The 17,454-nt window shown below is 43.5% G+C and overlaps 1 protein-coding gene across 21 annotated transcripts in view; it reads right to left on the reverse strand.

The window, feature by feature from the left end:
• The window catches only part of st3gal3a (ST3 beta-galactoside alpha-2,3-sialyltransferase 3a), a 723,997-nt gene that overhangs the window by 240,869 nt on the left and 465,674 nt on the right, over window positions 1-17,454 (reverse strand). For all 21 annotated transcript variants that reach the window (XR_015077713.1, XM_085983191.1, XM_085983189.1 and 18 more), the window contains 2 exons: window positions 5,523-5,586; window positions 689-784 (listed from right to left, as the gene is read on the reverse strand). Coding sequence is in view for 20 of the 21 variants with exons in the window: in XM_085983191.1 (XP_085839317.1) it covers window positions 689-784; window positions 5,523-5,586 (160 nt within the window). In the remaining variant the exon portion in view is untranslated. The remainder of the gene's footprint in view (window positions 1-688; window positions 785-5,522; window positions 5,587-17,454) is intronic.

The raw sequence follows: 17,454 nt of genomic DNA on the forward strand, positions 1-17,454 counted from the left end.
GGGACTCTGCTCCTCCACTAGTCCACCTGAGACTCTTCTGCTACTGGACATCCAGGCATCCAAGGAAAGATAACTCTCATTATGTGAGAAGTTGTTTCCTGGGTTCCTGGACGGTACTGCACTGCTCTATTGGCTTCAGAGCTTTACAAGACTGCTACACTGGAGTGATGGAGAATGTTTCAGGAGCTGCCAAGGGAGTGCAGAATTATTCAGGAGCCATCGGAAGAGCATAGTATGAACCAGGAACCAGTGAAGATTGATCCAGGGCCACAACAGAAGGGTGGTTTGATCCACAAGACCAAGAGGAGTTTGGTGCAGAAATTCAGCTGAAAACAGAGGTTTTCACAAGTAGGGTCCAGAAGTCAGTGGAAGAGCAAAACAGAATACCCTCTCCACTGGTCCTCAACCATCTCAACAACTCTGCTGCTGCTGACTTGCTCACTTGCCTCTATCTTTAACTCCTTCTTCCCACCAAATGACTCAGTGTCCTGCAACCTTGTCATTCCACTGGTACAGTTCCCATTCTTGAATCTTGTTAATTTTATATTAATATCATGGTCTGCTTCTCACCACCAGTTGTCCATCTAGTATCTAAAATATAAACATGTAACTCAGCTACGTTTAGGATGGATCTGGCAAATGTACAAGAAATACAAAGAATGACTATACAGATTAAATAAAAACTCACCTTATTACAACATCATATTCATCAATTCTTGACCCAAGGGATTTGTTGGCCACTATTCCTCCATTGCCCATGATGATGCATCGCTTGCAGCTTAAACTGAAAGAGACAAATGTTTATCATTAACTGTTCCTAAAAGTTTCCAACGAAAAGCTAAATTTCAATGTCAAACCAAAATCTGCACTACAGTTCTGATGTTCATCACGCTATTGCCATTGTTAATAGAGGTGTAATACAAGATTCCACTGATTCCACTGTCAGTGGTTATGGAGGCACCCACAGTAGGGCCATGGCTTAAAAAGTGTACTGTATTGTCGTATGCTAAAGGCAAGAAAAGAAACCGGCTCCATTTCACCTTTAGAAGTGCTGTTGACTTATCCCAATGAACAGGGATGAACTCTATTTTGTTAGACAGTGAGTAACCCTTACCCTGCAGTATAATCAGTGCTAGATAACAAATGTGGTGATTAGTGGTTTAAACCTTAACCTGTTGAATAATCAAACTGCATAACTTGCATGCATGACATTGCATTTAACTTGAAAAAGCTGTACATTTGAAACCAATCTAAATGTACAAATGGTGATATAAATAGGCTTACAGCTGGTGCATAATATTTATATAATTGGAAACAGCTCCCAAATATATTGTAAACCTCCATGCCTGGCAAAGTCTTATTTATACAGAAATAAATATATTTAATGTCGAGAAAAAAGTGCAAACATTTTGATAGGTTGGACAGTGATCATTTTTAGCATAGAAGTGGAGAGTCCTCTGGCAGAAAGTTTTATCAACTCATTGGGCAAAGGAGAAGCAAGACTCCATTTGAATATGACTCCATTTTTTCTCAAAGCACAGAACCATGAGCTGGTAATTAGAGGAACATTAGTTTGACAGATATGGTAGGAAAATAAAGTTTATTATACAGGAACCAAATCAAAAGCACCGAGGGAGAGTAAAGGAAATAAATACAAACCAACATGGAATTATAAAAAGCAGGTTGTGCCCAACAGGTTTATTAAAAGTTTGAGGATGCACCATAGCTGCTGGATGAAGGCAAGTGGGTGGATGTCATACGTCTTGCCTTCAGAAAGCACTTGATATGTCTTTTACATGAAACTAATGGCTAAAGTGAAATCTCGTGGGATCAAGGAGGAAATTTGGAATTGTAATATTAACTGGCTAGATAATAGGAAACAGAGAGGAGTTATCAATGGCAATAATTCTAATTGAGCAGCTGTGACCATCAAAGTCCCACAGGAATCTAACCTGGAATTCCTGCCGTTCATAATATTTATTAAAGCACTCAATGAAGGTATTGTGAATATAAAATATGAGAGAAAAATGATTTATAAAAAATGTATTTTTTAATTCTCAAAAGTATTTTTGTTTTTAAGAATGTCAACTCTTGGACTGTGCAAGAAAGTTTGAAATGTATAATCAATCATCCAGTGAATCACAAGACATATATTAAATCTCTCAAATAATTTTAGGACAATGAACACATAAGTAGCAAACTGAAAACCTAGAAGAGGGCAAACATGTGCTAGGTATCAGCCAATATCCCTCCTGAAGGTGGGCGTTACAATTCTGGCAAGGTCTTGGCCTGACGAGGAGGGATTAATAACATTAATCAAAATCACGTGGAGTTTATTAAAAGACAATATGCAGCTGATTATGTCCAACACATGGTGTAAGCTTTTGTGAATTAGAAGAACAGGTGGTCACAGTGGCCTTCATTTTCCAAGATGCAAAAATGCATTTTGATAAGGTGGATTGACAATATTTATTCTGTTCCTTGAAGAAATCTGGTTTTGGACCAGATTATCTGGGGTAGGTTCAAACAACCTACTCTTTACAGATGGTGATGGACCTGCCATGTATTGCCTCTTCTTGTTCCTACTGATTCTATTAAAATTCATATTCTTTCAAAAATCATTACAATCTCCAGGGAGATGGCTCTCAAACATGGCATCATCAAATTCATCATTAGTGAGCACTGTTCAATGAGTGTACTTGGTTGCAAGATGATACACTGCCATTTGATATTAATTGAATATTAAATGTTTTGGTTGCTGCTAGAGGGTGCACAATTGACTCATCATTGTCCCATATTTATATATTAATGGATCTCCCATGGCATTGCTCATTGCATCGTGTTTGAAATAGGGCCATATGCAATACGAACAGGAAGTCTCAAGTGACATTCAGTGCTCAGCTTGGGAAAACCTGCAAGTTAAAATAGTTGCTTTGTTGAGCGTTCCACAGTGCTTCATGATCAGAAGTGATTGATTGAAGAGACAGTACCAAACTAGTGATAATCAACATTAAAAAATTAGGAGTTACATTTCAGAATGTGCATAAATTTATAACTTGTATGCCGAAAGGTACAAAGTTTCTTTATTAAAAACAGTAATGTACATTTCTATAATGCTCCTCACATACAGAAAGACATTCCAAACGGCTTCACAGTGAGGTAGACAACTAGTGGACAACAAGCAGGAGGGAGAAAGGGAAAAGATGGATGGAGAGGCAAAAGCACAGTTTAGGAAGCTTTTGAAAGCAAAGAGGGAAGCAAAGGACAAAGGTGCCAAGAGATGGGGTTCCAAAAGGCAAGGTAGATTGGCTGAAGCAGCAGTCACTGATTGTGGAATGGAAAATGTATAATAAGGTGGTCTCGGAGAAAAGGAGGATGCATTCAAGGATATAATGCTGGAGGAGTGATCGCAGAGGTAGGAAGCAGTGAAGCTACGGAGGGATTTAAAGGAGAAAATTGCGATCTTAAAGTCAATTCTCTGAACCACAGAGGGCCATTGGAGCTTGGCAAGGATAGGGGAGCAGGATGTAGTACAGGTGAAAACGCAGTGATTGCATTTTGAGTGAGTCATAGCTTCTGGGACGCATTCAACAGCTTCTTCCATGAACACCAATACAAATTTTGCAGTATATACATCATTTCATGATACACTGCACTACTGGATAAAATAATTATGCAGCCATATGACCCTGAGCCATCCTTTATCCTTTTATCTTTACTTATCTGCCTGCAATTGGTAGGATTTGCACTTTTCAGAACTCACAAAAATAAACACTTGTTTCATCACCTCTGAATACCACTCACAAACTTGAAGTTTTTTTTTCGTTTGTGGGATGCAGGTGTAGCTGGCAAAGCCAGCGTTTATTGCCCATGCCCTCGAGAAGGTGGTGGTGAGCCGCCGTCTTGAACCGCTGCAGTCCGTATGGTGAAGGTACTCCCACAGTGCTGTTAGGGATGGAGTTCCAGGATTTGGACCCAGCGACGATTGAGGAACGGTGACATATTTCCAAGTCAGGATGGTGTGTGACTTGGAGGGGAACTTGGAGGTGATGGTGTTTCCATGCACCTGCTATCCTTGTCCTTCTAGCTGGTAGAGGTCACGGGTTTGGGAGGTGCAGTTGAAGAGTTGCCCAACTCAGACCATGCATAAGGAAATAGCCTCCGTCATATCAGAGAAAATGGGGAGCAACCTATTGTCATCCTGGGAACCCTATCCAACATCTAAAGGCAAAATACACCTGAAAGATCAAGCCTGGTTGACAACTACTCATTCCATGAGGGGTTGAGGGGTGATTTGATAGAGGTGTACAAGATTATGACGGGTTTGGATACGCTAGACGGGGAACGGCTGTTCCCACTAGTTGATGGTACAAGGACTAGGGGACACATATTTAAGGTTTTGGGCAAGAGATACAGGGGGGATATGAGGAAAAACTTTTTTATGCAGCGAGTGGTGAGGACCTGGAACACGCAATGTTTTCAAGGGGAGACTGGATATGCACTTGAGGGAAATAAACTTGCAGGGCTACGGGGATAGAGTGGGGGAATGGGACTGATTGGATTGCTCTACAGAGAGCCGGCACGGACTCAATGGGCCAAACGACCTCCTTCTGTGCTGTTATGACTATGACACTGGAAAAAAAATTCCACCTATTAGATCAAACTGACAGCACATTAGGTTGAGAGTCTTAGGGGTAAAAATTGGGTTGATTTGTGCCTCCGGGGCGCTAATCCCCTAGCGCCCGGTCACGGCACCGTAAGGTCCTCCCGCGAAATTCAGCAGGAGGTTAGCGGCGACAGTAGCTGGTAGTGCCCCATGATGGCATCATCGCCGTGCGCAGCGCCCGCAACTTTGAGTTGCGCCCCCTGACCTATCGCTGGACGATATGTCTGACAAGGTCAGGGTGGCGTTTTTGCAGCCGCAGCGGCGCAACTTAAAGGGCAGGTGTTGGGCGGCCATTTTTTTTTTGGCCGACTGCCAGCACCTGCCCCCTTCCCCTTTTTACTTCGGGGTGCCGGCCGCGATCGCTCTGCCCGGTACTCCTCTTGAGTGCCGGGCTGTTTTCACGGCACCCCGCTCCCCGGTGACCCAGCAGGGCCCCGGTGTGCACAGCGCTAGGCCCCTCCCCTTTAATCAGGGGAGGGAGGCCTACAATGACGCGGTGCTACGTGCCGACGCGCATGGCGCTGTTGCACGTAGCGCTGCGAAATTCACTGGTAGCGCCCCAAAAAGGAGGGGTGCGCTTCCAGTAACATCCCACCTCCTGTTTGGGGCGCTACTACTGAATTTATGGCACGGGGCGCTATCTTTTTCGGGGTGCTAAAATTAGCGCCCCAAAGGGGGCGCCACCGAATTTTTCCCCCTTAGGCTATTACTGGAGCTTCTAGGCTGCTCAAAATCAGTAATAATTTCATAAAATTGTCAACCAGAACCAACTCCTCTCCCCAAAGCACTAACATTCCCCTTAAAGTCACAAGTGTACTGTTCCTTCTTATATCCTTGTATGTTGCACTGTACCTACCTATCCAGATATGAAGTCAAGGTGTAGTGTTTAGTTATCCCCAGGATCTTCTGTATAACTGCTTCTGCAAAATACAAAAATGATAGGAAAAAAATGTATTCAGCAAACAAGTACCTCAATATGATTGCTTTCTTCTCCTTCTTACTACATTCCATTCCCGTGTTTTTAATCACACAGAACTGGTGAATCACATTTCATGCTTCTTTTCCCTCAAGACAAGAGAAATTTTCTGACTTGATTCATTAATGACAACACAATACTGCAGCTTTTCTCTTTACCATCGTGTTATACAAGCCAATACTGCTCACCAGGTCTCAAATAATGACAGCTCCATGATTTGTTGTTGTTGCTGCTGATTCTGCATGGACCAGTTTCAAAACCTATCAAAACACTGTTACACAAGATGCCTCCAGGCTAAAATACATTGGGAAGGCAGTTATTTCACACCTCGCATTTGTATAGCAGAACATGCCGACTTGTAAGAATCTCTTATTGTTTTGTTGTATTTCTGTGTGCACATAGTAGGTAGTCTTTAAAATAGAGACTTAAATATGACCTCCAATTTTTCAATAAAATGGTTCCTTATTTTAAAATTATTTCTGCCTCCTTTTTCTCCACTTGTAAATTTATTTTCTCCATGCAGTACCAGATACCATTCTCTGGTTGACAATGCAGGAAGGCAGGAGTCCTGCTTCTCGGCTTCAGTGTGCCCATTTGCCTAGCTGCTATTTTGTTGACCATAAAACACATCAAAATTATCACCTATTGCTCCACTGGCCTTACAAACCAGTTTCCAGCACTAGCATTACAATATTACATTGCAGTAAAATGATTACTGTAGGTGGCCCTGAAGCATGACTGAAGTTGCTTTTATATTGTACTGGACCTGTGCTAGTGGCACCAGCTTCAGACGTGTGGGCCTGGTGAAGTTGGCTTTTGGAACCTTAGCTTTTGAGTTGTAGTTAGCAGCGCAAAACCAATGCATTGGTAATCAGCATCACCAGCATGGGGCTTTTGCAATATAAAAGCTGGACTGTGAGCTGAAATCTTTTTTTTAAAATGTCCTGCGCAAAGGGACAAAATTCCTTAGAATGTCAACACTTTAAGGATAAAAAGAAATTCCCCACTTTATGAACTGAAACCAAGTAACAGTATAAAACCTGCAACATAGAAGTACATACCTCAGTTTGGCAGAACAAGGAGTACTTCACTATAGTATGCTTAGATGCTGTTTAGACATGCTCAAGTGGACCTAGGCATTCTAATCAGTAGAAAAAGGATCAGAAAACTACATGTAAAATCAAAATATCTATGAACCTTAAAGTCAAAAACAGTATCATAACCGGTTTTAATTTTTGAATTCCAATTATTATACATATATTTTCTGTAAGAGTTTCAGTAATGGTTCTACTTTTACTCTGCACCTCATCTTTAGTTGCACCTACATAAACCAATGGGTACAAGAATTAATACAATAGCAAAATACTGCGGATGCTGGAAATCTGAAATAACAACAGAAAACGCTGGAAAAACTCAGCAGGCCAGGGCAGCATCCGTGGAGAGAGGAACAAGAGTTAACATTTCAGGTCGAAGACCTTTCGTCAAACTGTTCTGACGAAAGGTCTTCGACCTGAAACATTAACTCTGTTTCTCTCTTCACGGATGCTGCCTGGCCTGCTGAGTTTTTCCAGCGTTTTCTGTGGGTACAAGAATTAAGTTTTATTGAAATATAAAATCTCTGTCGTTTCCAAACCAGTAGAGAAGTTTTAACTGTGATTGCAGATCTTGGTACTGGAAGGGAGAGAGGAACCTTAACAGCATGTAATGAGACCAGTAAGATAAAAATGTGTGCATCACATGCAAAATATTGATTGCAGGAAGTCTAATCACTACAAAAAATCATGGCTATTTACAGTACAATGTTTAACTTAGAACAAAAAGGATTTGTGAATGTGGTGTTATGCATATCCACAATCTGCAAACCAATGCTGGATCAGGAACAGAGATGTAATGAAACTGGTGAAAACAACACCTCGCTATAGTAGCCAGTTAAATCCCACTACAGATCAGACATGAACATGCATTATGTGGGTCAATGATCAATGTGTTCACTAAATCTTCCAAACCACTATGTGCAGAGGAAAGAAACAATTTACAGCCCCTCATCCAGAAGATGGGGCCAGAACGCAGCCCCTCTTCCAGACGGCAGACTCCAGTAAGTTTATGAGATTGCATGACTGATAACACATTGGTAAGTATCATGTTGTACAGGTAAGAAGGACTGTTGAGATAAAAAAAGAGATCCCTTTGGGCTATTGCAATGCAGAATTCTATTTATACCCTCATGACAAGTTCCGAGTTTCATGCATGTACCTGCGAGGACGTAAAAGCTTTGCTTTCCAATGGACAGTGGAGGCTAAGGATCCACGACAAGGGGTACTATTGTATGCCTTCTGGTGTCTGGCTATATCGTAGCATTAGTGGAGCTCTTGACGAGTTTAAGGTAAGTGGCTGATCAAACATGCAGTATAAATGGAGGATACCAGAAGGACCCTAAATCAAAACCAGTTAATTTTATTAGACCGCGCCAGGAATAATGCCATAACTCCTGAGGACTGCTGTCACAAAACATACATGACAGTATGAATCCTTATTTGCTAAAGGCAATGATCTATTTTATTTCAGATAATCCCAACCTAGAACAGATTAGCATCTAATTCCTTTGAGTTACTGACATATGAAGATTCTGTATTTATTTACACTTAGAGCAGTTATTTGGTAGGATTAGTCTCTATTCTGACAACGGCTTGTGATTCCAGACATGGCCTTGCGGCTGATAGTGCTAAATATAAGCAAATACAAAAAACTCCATGAAGAGAGAGAGAAAAACAAATCTTGCAGAAAATATTTTTAAAATCTTGAATCCTGAGTGTTGAGATATACTCAAAGATAAGGCATTGTGAAACTTTCGCCACTCGTACCTAAAACCTCTAGGCCTAGAAATTCAGTTGTTAGCGCCTTAAGATGGCGAGAAGTGGGGCGCGAAGCGGCTAGCACCCGGGCGCGGCACGATCTGCGCCTCTCGTGAACTTCAGTCAAGATTTAGCAGCGGCGCAAAACCGCAGCGCCCGTTCAGCTGCGTGCGCAGATCCTGACGTCATTTCATGGTGCAACACCCTTGGTGCACCCCGAACCGGAACTTCAGTGGCGCCGCCCTTCTGTGCGCCTGGCGCTCCCAGCGACTGGTAGAGGGGAACGGTTCCCAGTCGCTGCGGGGCGCGGGGGGCGCTATTTAAAGGGGACTCCTCCTGCATTATAAGTGGCAGCGATTTTGTGCCAATCCTTCTGTTTGAGAGACAGATATTTGGAGAGAGACAAAGGGAGAGAGCTTTCTGCTTTGACTCAGCGCTCGCACAGGTACTTCTGGCTTCAGGCCAGAGCTTTGCACTTGGATTTAACTTTCAGTGCCATAGCCTTGAGTCGCCACATATAATGGGGGCTGCAATGGGTGGCAACGTTGGCTTTCTGCATTGCATTCAAAGGGCTCAGAGATGCCGTGAGAGAGTGCCAATCATGGCCAGACAGAGAAGGGCCAACAGGCGTCGGCACAGGAGGCCTTACCCACCCAGGGTACACCGCCAGCAGTTCTCATATCTGAACATGTCTGAGGAGCAGTGTGTTCGGAGGCTGCGATTCAGAAGGGAGGTGGTCACTGAGATCTGCCGCCTGCTTCGCAGAGATCTGCAGCCACAGCTGAGGAGCAGGACATCTCTGTCGGTGGCAGTGAAGGTGACGGTGGCTCTCAACTTCTATGCCACCAGCTCCTTCCAATCCGCTACTGGGGACATTGCCAACATCTCCCACTTCGCGGTACATTGCTGCATCCGCCAGGTGACCAATGCCCTTTTCAGGAGACGTCAGTACATCTCCTTCCCCATGACCCTGGACAAGCAGCAAGAGCGTGCAATGGGATTTGGAAGAATAGCGGGCTTCCCCATGGTCCTGGGCGTTGAACTGTTGAACCAGCAATGGTCAGGCCTTGCTTCAGGGCTGCAGTGTGCAGGGCGTTGCAGCCAAACAAATCGACCCTCCCCCTTTAAGAGCTGACCAGCACCAGCGTGTCTGCCTTCAATCAGCAACTCGTCGCACCTGCGTTGCGCCCGCCCTCGGTGTTAGCGCCTCGGCTCGCCGGCTTAGCGCCTTATGACAGTCGTGCATCGCCTGCTTTAGCGCAGCAGCAACCTCTTGGGGCGATGCAACTCAATTTCGGTGAAGGTGGCGCCGGGCGCTAAATTTAGCAAACGCCCGGCTGTAGCGCCCCAAACGTGGCGATACTGAATTTCTAGGCCCTAGTCTTCCCTGCCCCACCAGGACAAAAGGCACAACTGTGACAGATCAGAAATCTTTCAAGGTGTCAGCCTTGGCTCAGTGGTAGAACACTCACTTCGGAGTCAGAAGGTTGTGCAATTCGGTATAGTATTGAGGGAGTGCTACACTGTCAGATGACCAAGACCTCGTCTGCCCTCTCAGGTGGATATAAAAGCTCTCGTGACACTATTTGACAAGAAAATAGGAGTTTTCCCAGTGTCCTTGACAAAATCTATCCCTCAACCAAAATCACTGAGGTTTGTGGAAACCTTGCTGTCTGCAATTTGGCTGCTGTGTTTGCCTACATTACAACTCCATGCCCAGAAAGAGAAATATAGTCACCAGCTTTTGGCAAATTCAGCAGTTCCTTCTGTTTCATCAACATAGATATGAGCACATGAAAGCGCACAGGACAGTCTCCATGTCACATATAAGTTTAGTATTAATCAGGAGAGTTTGTGATTATGGCCTAAGCCACATAGGCTAACGGGGTGATGGTTCTTCCATTATTTGAAAACTATCCAAATATGGGAGGGCTTGTGCCATTTTCAGAAAGCTAATTACAGTAACAATAATGTTCAGTTTTACTCTGGGCAACACTACATTACCAGCTACTGTATGTATAAGGTCATACTTAGGTTAATAGAAGTTAGGGTTCACTTAAGGGAGTGGTCCTTGTTGCAGAGGATAAGATAAATAGCAACCCAAAAATCATAATAGTGACATTATAGTACCAACAGCACACTAAACCCAACCATTGCTTTTGCTTCCATAACTACATGCAGGATAATTGACTTAGTGATGGAAAGATACAGCAAAATATTTCACCTTATGAGGTTGGACCACATGAACTCACAAGATGATGTGGTCCAACGTCATTCAGTAAATTCTTTCAGCACAACTCCCTGGCAATCATTCAGCTAATATGTTCCTTTGATTTTTATGATAAATGCATGTTACTCTTTCTGCTCTCTGCAGTGTGCTTTATTTCTGAGTTTGTGACATTATTTGTGCCCATGATATCATTCAACTGAAGAATTCATATAAAGACAAAGTTGCAATATAATTAAAAATAATAAATGTAAGGTGTAAATATAGAATTTCGAAGGATTGCACTTTTTCCCCCTCAGCAAATCTTCTCTATTTTTCCTTTTTCCCCTTCTGAAGCTGTTGATTACTTGGTGGGATATGGTTTAATAGGCAGCAGCTGCCCTCCAGTGCCCCATTCACATGGCCATTATTTATGTATATAAGTCTTAAACATAGAAACATAGAAGATAGGAGCAGGAGTAGGCCATTCAGCCCCTCGAGCCTGTTCCGCCATTCAATGAGATCATGGCTGATCATCCAAATTCAGTACCCTGTCCCTGCCTTCTCTCCATATCCCTTGATCCCTTTAGCCTTAAGAAATATATCCAACTCCTTCTTGAATATATTTAATGAATTGGCCTCAACTGCCTTCTGTATGAGAGAATTCCACAGGGTCACCACTCTCTGGGTGAAGAAATTTCTCCTCATCTCTGTCCTGAATGGCTTACCCCTTATCTTTAGACTGTGACCCCTGGTTCTGGACTCCCCCGCCATCGGGAACATCCTTCCTGCATCTAGTCTGTCTAGCCCTGTTAGAATTTTATAAGTTTCAATGAGATCCCCTCTCATTCTTCTAAACTCCAGCGAGTATAAGCCAAATTAGCAGTGAGTATTCCACTGCAGGAGGTGAACCTGTTTCTGTCTTCATCAGATATTCATATAGTACATTCCCTCGCAAAGGTTACTGGATAGTGATCAGGAGCAAGGACTCTCGCCACTTTCCCCCTCCCTAATCTAAAGGCCAAGTGTAGAACCCAACAACTGGGTTCAGCTAACTCTACAGACTGACTCAGCTGAATGAGCTTGTCGAACCATGGAGGGAACCGAGGAATTAATTTTAACTGACTTATTAATCTAGCATCATGTTGTTAGTTAAAAAATAACTTTAAACATCGCTCCAAAAGGTATTTGCATATGAACTTTTGGTAAACTTAATTATAGAGCTAGAAAGGGGTGAGGCCATGATGGGATTTAAATATGAGGATCAGAATTTTAAATTGGGGGGCCAGCAGCCAATATAGGTCAGCAAGGATAGGAGTGATATGCTATGATATGATATGGGCAGCAGAGTTTTAGATGAGCTGAAATTTACAGAAAGTGGAGAATGGGAAGTTGGCCAGGAGAAGATTGGAATAGTTGAGTCTGGCATGGGTGTGGGTTTCAAGCGCAGATGGACTGAGATGACTGATGATACAGAAGTAGTGGATAGTCTTTGCAATGTAGAATATATAGGATCGGAAGGATTGTGCAAGTCAAATATTGTACTGCTGATCTTGCTATATTCTTCTGCTTCTTTGTAATGATCTTATTAAATATTAGTTTTATCCTGAACTTAACAGTCGGACACTAATATTTTAGTGTCTTTTGGAATGAACAGGAAAGTGTGGTGAGCTTCCCACGTCGACCCCAATGCTTAATACCAGGTAAGAAGAGTAATTCTTAATCCTGTTCATGCACATCATCAACAGGGGTGCAGGTTCATAGGAGACTAGGTCTGCTTATGGAAACTTTTTGCTGTGAGCATGAGTTTCAAGTGTTAGGGGATACCTAATTTGTAACAAAGACTTTGAAGGAAATACCTGATTTCCACACTGATAATCAGAATCACTCTTTGAACACTATAAAAAAGTGCAAAAATAATTCAGATCTAAGAGGCCATCAATAGTCCCTTATAAGGAAGAACTTGCATTTATATAGTGCCTTTCATGATCTCAGGGATCTCCCAAAGCGCTTTACGGTCAATGAAGTACATTATCACTTATCACTGAACAGAGCAACAAACCAGGTTTAACCCCAAGGATGTCTGCTTGAAAGAGAATTTAAGTTCATGATGTCAAAGCTGTAAAGGAATTGTAATAGTGTGGTTCAGTTCCTCCATGTGATTTCATTGTTAATTTACTAAATGAGAGCCCATTTCTGGGAGAGTGGGACAAGTCACTTCTTTTATGTGATGAGCCACTGCTCTGCACTGAAAGTGATAACTACAGATGTTTCCTGCGCTACACCAGTACATTCCTGAATATGACTTGAATGCGTGAGCTGAGAAACACTGTCAAGAGGAAGCCGGAGACAATATTGTAAATACGGTACAAGATTAATTGCTCTGGCTTTTAATCAGGGTGCCATAGGCTGTTCCTCTTGGCAGTGCTATGCTGACAGAATGACCTGACACATTTGCCACTGTTTACGTATCTGATCATTATAGGACCCAGGGCAAGGTGGAAAGTTGAAAAAGAAATTCAACATGTTCCAAAGCTAATGGGAAGCTCAGAGGTTTTCCAAATAAAACTAAGCTTTCCAAAACCAGAAACTCTCTTCCACTTCTATGCATTGATTGTTTTGGGAGACGGTGTATAAACACAATAAAGCAAAGATGGCTCAATCTTACGAGAATAATTACTGTCTTTTCCTAATTGCACTTTTATTTTGGGACTGCTTCAGTCCCCGGCTAGTAACCAGTAATTACATTTTTCAACAAACTTGGTTAGATTTCTGTAATCAATAAGGATTTTTTCATATTTTAATAAATGTTCCCTGGGAGGATGAAACTATCAATATGATTTAACTAGGCCCTTGAAACACCACAAGCATCAATAGAGTTCACCGTAAGGGTGACCCCGAGCTTCCGGTCGCCTGTCACTTTAATTCTCCGCTCCACTCCCACTCAGACCTCACCGTCCTCGGCCTCTCACACTGTTCCAATGAAGCTCAATGTAAGCTCGAGGAACAGCACCTCGTCTTTCAATTCGGCACTTTACAGCCTTCTGGACTCAACATAGAGTTCAACAATTTCGGACCATAACCTCTGCCCCTATCCTTTTTTTCCCCATTTATTTAATTTGTTTTCTCTGTCTCCCACATGGCAGCTGTCTTTCATTCTGCCAGTGCCATTTACACTTCATCTAGAGCCATCTTTTGTTTCTTAACTTGTCACATTACCATCTCCTTTTGCCTTGCACCATCTCTTAATCTCTCTTAATGTCTCCTGCCTTCCATCTTGTCACAGACCTTTCCTTTTGTTCTTTCCTCCCCTCCCCCTTTTCTCTGCCCCTGCACTTGCTTAAAAACCTGTTCCATCTCCAGCTTTTTCCAGTTCTGACGAAGGGTCATCAACCTGAAACGTTAACTCTGTTTCTCTCTCCACAGATGTTGCCTGACCTGCTGAGTATTTCCAGCATTTTCTGTTTTTATTTCAGATTTCCAGCATCCACAATATTTTGCTTTTGTAATAGAGTCCCTAGTAGGCAGGACCCCACAGCACAAACTGCTCCTAACTTGGTGCCAATTAGTAATCTTGTTCAGAGAAGTCATAGGATGACTGGTGTGGGAACAGAATATATTGGTGTACTAATGGGAACAATTTTGTGATTCAGTTGCTTTTCCAACTTTGCTAGGCAGGTTGGGGAGAGTTTCAGTCTGCATCCAACTATGGGAGTGTTCCATTCCCCAGCACCAGCATCCAACGCCTCAGTGACCATAAATCCCACCAAAACATTTTCTAATATTCTGATAATTATTTAAATTACACTATGTCAATAATAACAGAATAATAATTGGAATATTGTGGAACACATAGGCCTAGAAATTCAGGTGGCTGTGCCACCCGTTAGCGCCTTGAGAGGGCGATAAGTGGGTCGCAAGCCACTGGCCATGCCTCCCGCCAAATTCAGCGGGACGCTAATGGTGGCGCTAGCCATTAGTGCTGCGCCGCTACTGATGACGTCATCGGTGTGCGCAGCGCCCCGGCCGCAATATTAGGAAGCGCCCCCTGCTTTACCGCCGGACGTTATGTGCGACCGGTTCAGGGGGGCCTACCTGCGGCGGTAGAGGCGCAAATTAAAGGAGGTGCGGGGCGGCCATCTTTGTTGTTGGCCGCCTGTCAGCACCTCTCTGCGCTCCCGTCCCCGGCCTCCTAACCACCCCCCCGGCGCGCCGGCTGCGTTGCAAGAGCCCGGCACTTCTCCTCGGTGCCGGGCTGTTTTGCCGGCACTCGCAATCCTCGGTGGCTCAGCTGGGCCCCAGATCGCGCAGAACAAGGCTCCTCCCCTTTAAGAAGGGGAGGAAGGCCTGCAGTACCGCAGCGTGTGGCGCTGCGGCACGTTTCGCAACGATATTCAGTTGCAGCGCCCCAAGAGGGATGCGGGGCGCCTCCAGTAGCGCCGCACTTCCCTTTGGGGCGCTCCAACTGAATTTCCGGCGGGCGGCCGCGAATGCCTCCGAGGCTGGCGCCCAAACAGGGCGCTACTGAATTTCTAGGCCATAATGTCATCATTATCCCATTCCTTATTTACTTTTCTTCCTTTTATAGATTGTCTCATCCCTCATTTATTGCACATACTGCAAGAAATTCTGAGGCAAGGCATCTGCAAATATTATTTGGTAACTTCTTTGAGGTATACAAAAATGGCCCATAATCCACTCAGCTAAGCTGGCTGAGATGAGGTACTCAGTGCAGTCAAAAATCAACAATCCATGTTATAATGTACAGTTATACTATTGCCAACACCAATGGGTACCAACCTTGTTAGTTACTTGATTACGCAGTCACAATTTGCCCAAAATGCTGATGCTCCAAGATGATTCAGTCTACATTAATCTCTTGCAATTGCTGTGGTTCTGTTGTCGTGATTTTCTTTTGAACCTCCCCCCACAAAACCTTCCAGCTCCAGAAGAGGTCCTTTAACTGAGAGACTCCTTCACAAGTACTCACAAGGTCATTAATGCTAGAGTCCATTATAAAAGATGTAATAGCAGAGCACTTGGAAAACAGTGACAGGATCGGACAAAGTCAACATGGATTTACAAAAGGTAAATCGTGCTTGACTAATTACTGGAATTTTTTGAGGATGTAACTGGTAGAATAGAGAAGGGAGAACCAGTGGATGTGGTGTATTTGGACTTTCAGAAGGCTTTCGATAAGATCCCGCATAAGAGATTAGCGTGTAAAGTTAAAGCACATGGTATTGGGGGTAAGGTACTGACTTGGATAGAGAACTGGTTGGCAGACAGGAAGCAAAGAGTTGGAATAAACGGGTCTTTTTCCGAGTGGCAGGCAGTGACTAGTGGGGTACCTCAGGGATCGGTGCTACGACCCCAGCTATTCACAATATATATTAATGATGATCAAGACGAGGGAACTAGATGTAATATCTCCAAGTTTGCAGACTACACAAAGCTGGGTGGGCATGTGTGCTGTGAGGAGGATGCTGAGAAACTCCAATATGATTTGGACAGGTTGGGTGATTATACTGCATCTGCCATGCATCTGCCCAATGTGGATAAATGCGAGGTTATCCACTTTGGTGGCAAAAACAGGAAGGCAGATTATTATCTGAACGGCAATAGATTGGGAGAAGGGGAAGTACAACGAGACCTGGGTGTCCTTGTGCACCAGTTGCTGAAGGTAAGCATGCAGGTGCAGCAGGCGGTTAAGAAGGCAAATGGTATGTTGGCCTTCATAGCGAGAGGATTCGAGTACAGGAGCAAGGATGTCTTGCTGCAGTTGTACAGGGCCTTGGTGAGACCACACCTTGAGTATTGTGTGCAGTTTTGGTCACCTTATCTGAGGAAGGATGTTCTTGCCATGGAGGGAGTGCAGTGAAGTTTCACCAGACTGATACCTGGGATGGCAGGAATGACGTATGGGGAGAGATTGAGTCGATTGGGCTTATATTCGCTGGAGTTTAGAAGAATGAGAGGGGATCTCATTGAAACTTATAAAATTCTAACAGGACTAGACAGACTAGATGCAGGAAGGATGTTCCCGATGGCGGGGGAGTCCAGAACCAGGGGTCACAGTCTAAAGATAAAGGGTAAGCCATTTAGGACAGAGATGAGGAATTTCTTCAGCCAGAGTGGTGAACCTGTGGAATTCTCTGCCACACAAGGCAGTTGAGGCCAATTCATTAAATATATTCAAGAAGGAGTTAGATATATTTCTTAAGGCTAAAAGGATCAAGGGATATGGGGAGAAAGCAGGGACAGGGTACTGAATTTGGATGATCAGCCATGATTTCATTAAATGGCGGAGCAGGCTCGAGGGGCCGAATGGCCTACTCCTGCTCCTATCTTCTATGTTTCTATATTACAGAACCAGACATCACACTACACACTTTAAATAAGTTGTGGTGATATAAGTTAGCCCATTCTTCAACCACCCTCCACCATAATGAAATACTATGTTATGATGATGGTTTCGACCTCACAGCCATGCTTCAGGAATAAATGAGTCATTCCAAACTTGGCACAGGGAAGCAATCAACAGCCTGAGAATCATCAGACAGATTACTAGGCTGCTACAAAATCCAACCTTACAGAAACTAAGATAATTGAACTGCAAAATTATTTAATCATTACTACATATGTGATGTTGCAAATTACAGTGATGTCAGTATTGTACACGCAGCCATCTCATGTACTCATACAACCCACACTTCTGTGTCCCAATATGCTGCTGTATCTTCTTGAGGAATTT

This window comes from Somniosus microcephalus, chromosome 3, assembly GCF_052327205.1.
Source record: "Somniosus microcephalus isolate GS21.2 chromosome 3, FLI_Smic_1.0, whole genome shotgun sequence".
Taxonomy (NCBI): Eukaryota; Metazoa; Chordata; class Chondrichthyes; order Squaliformes; family Somniosidae; genus Somniosus; species Somniosus microcephalus.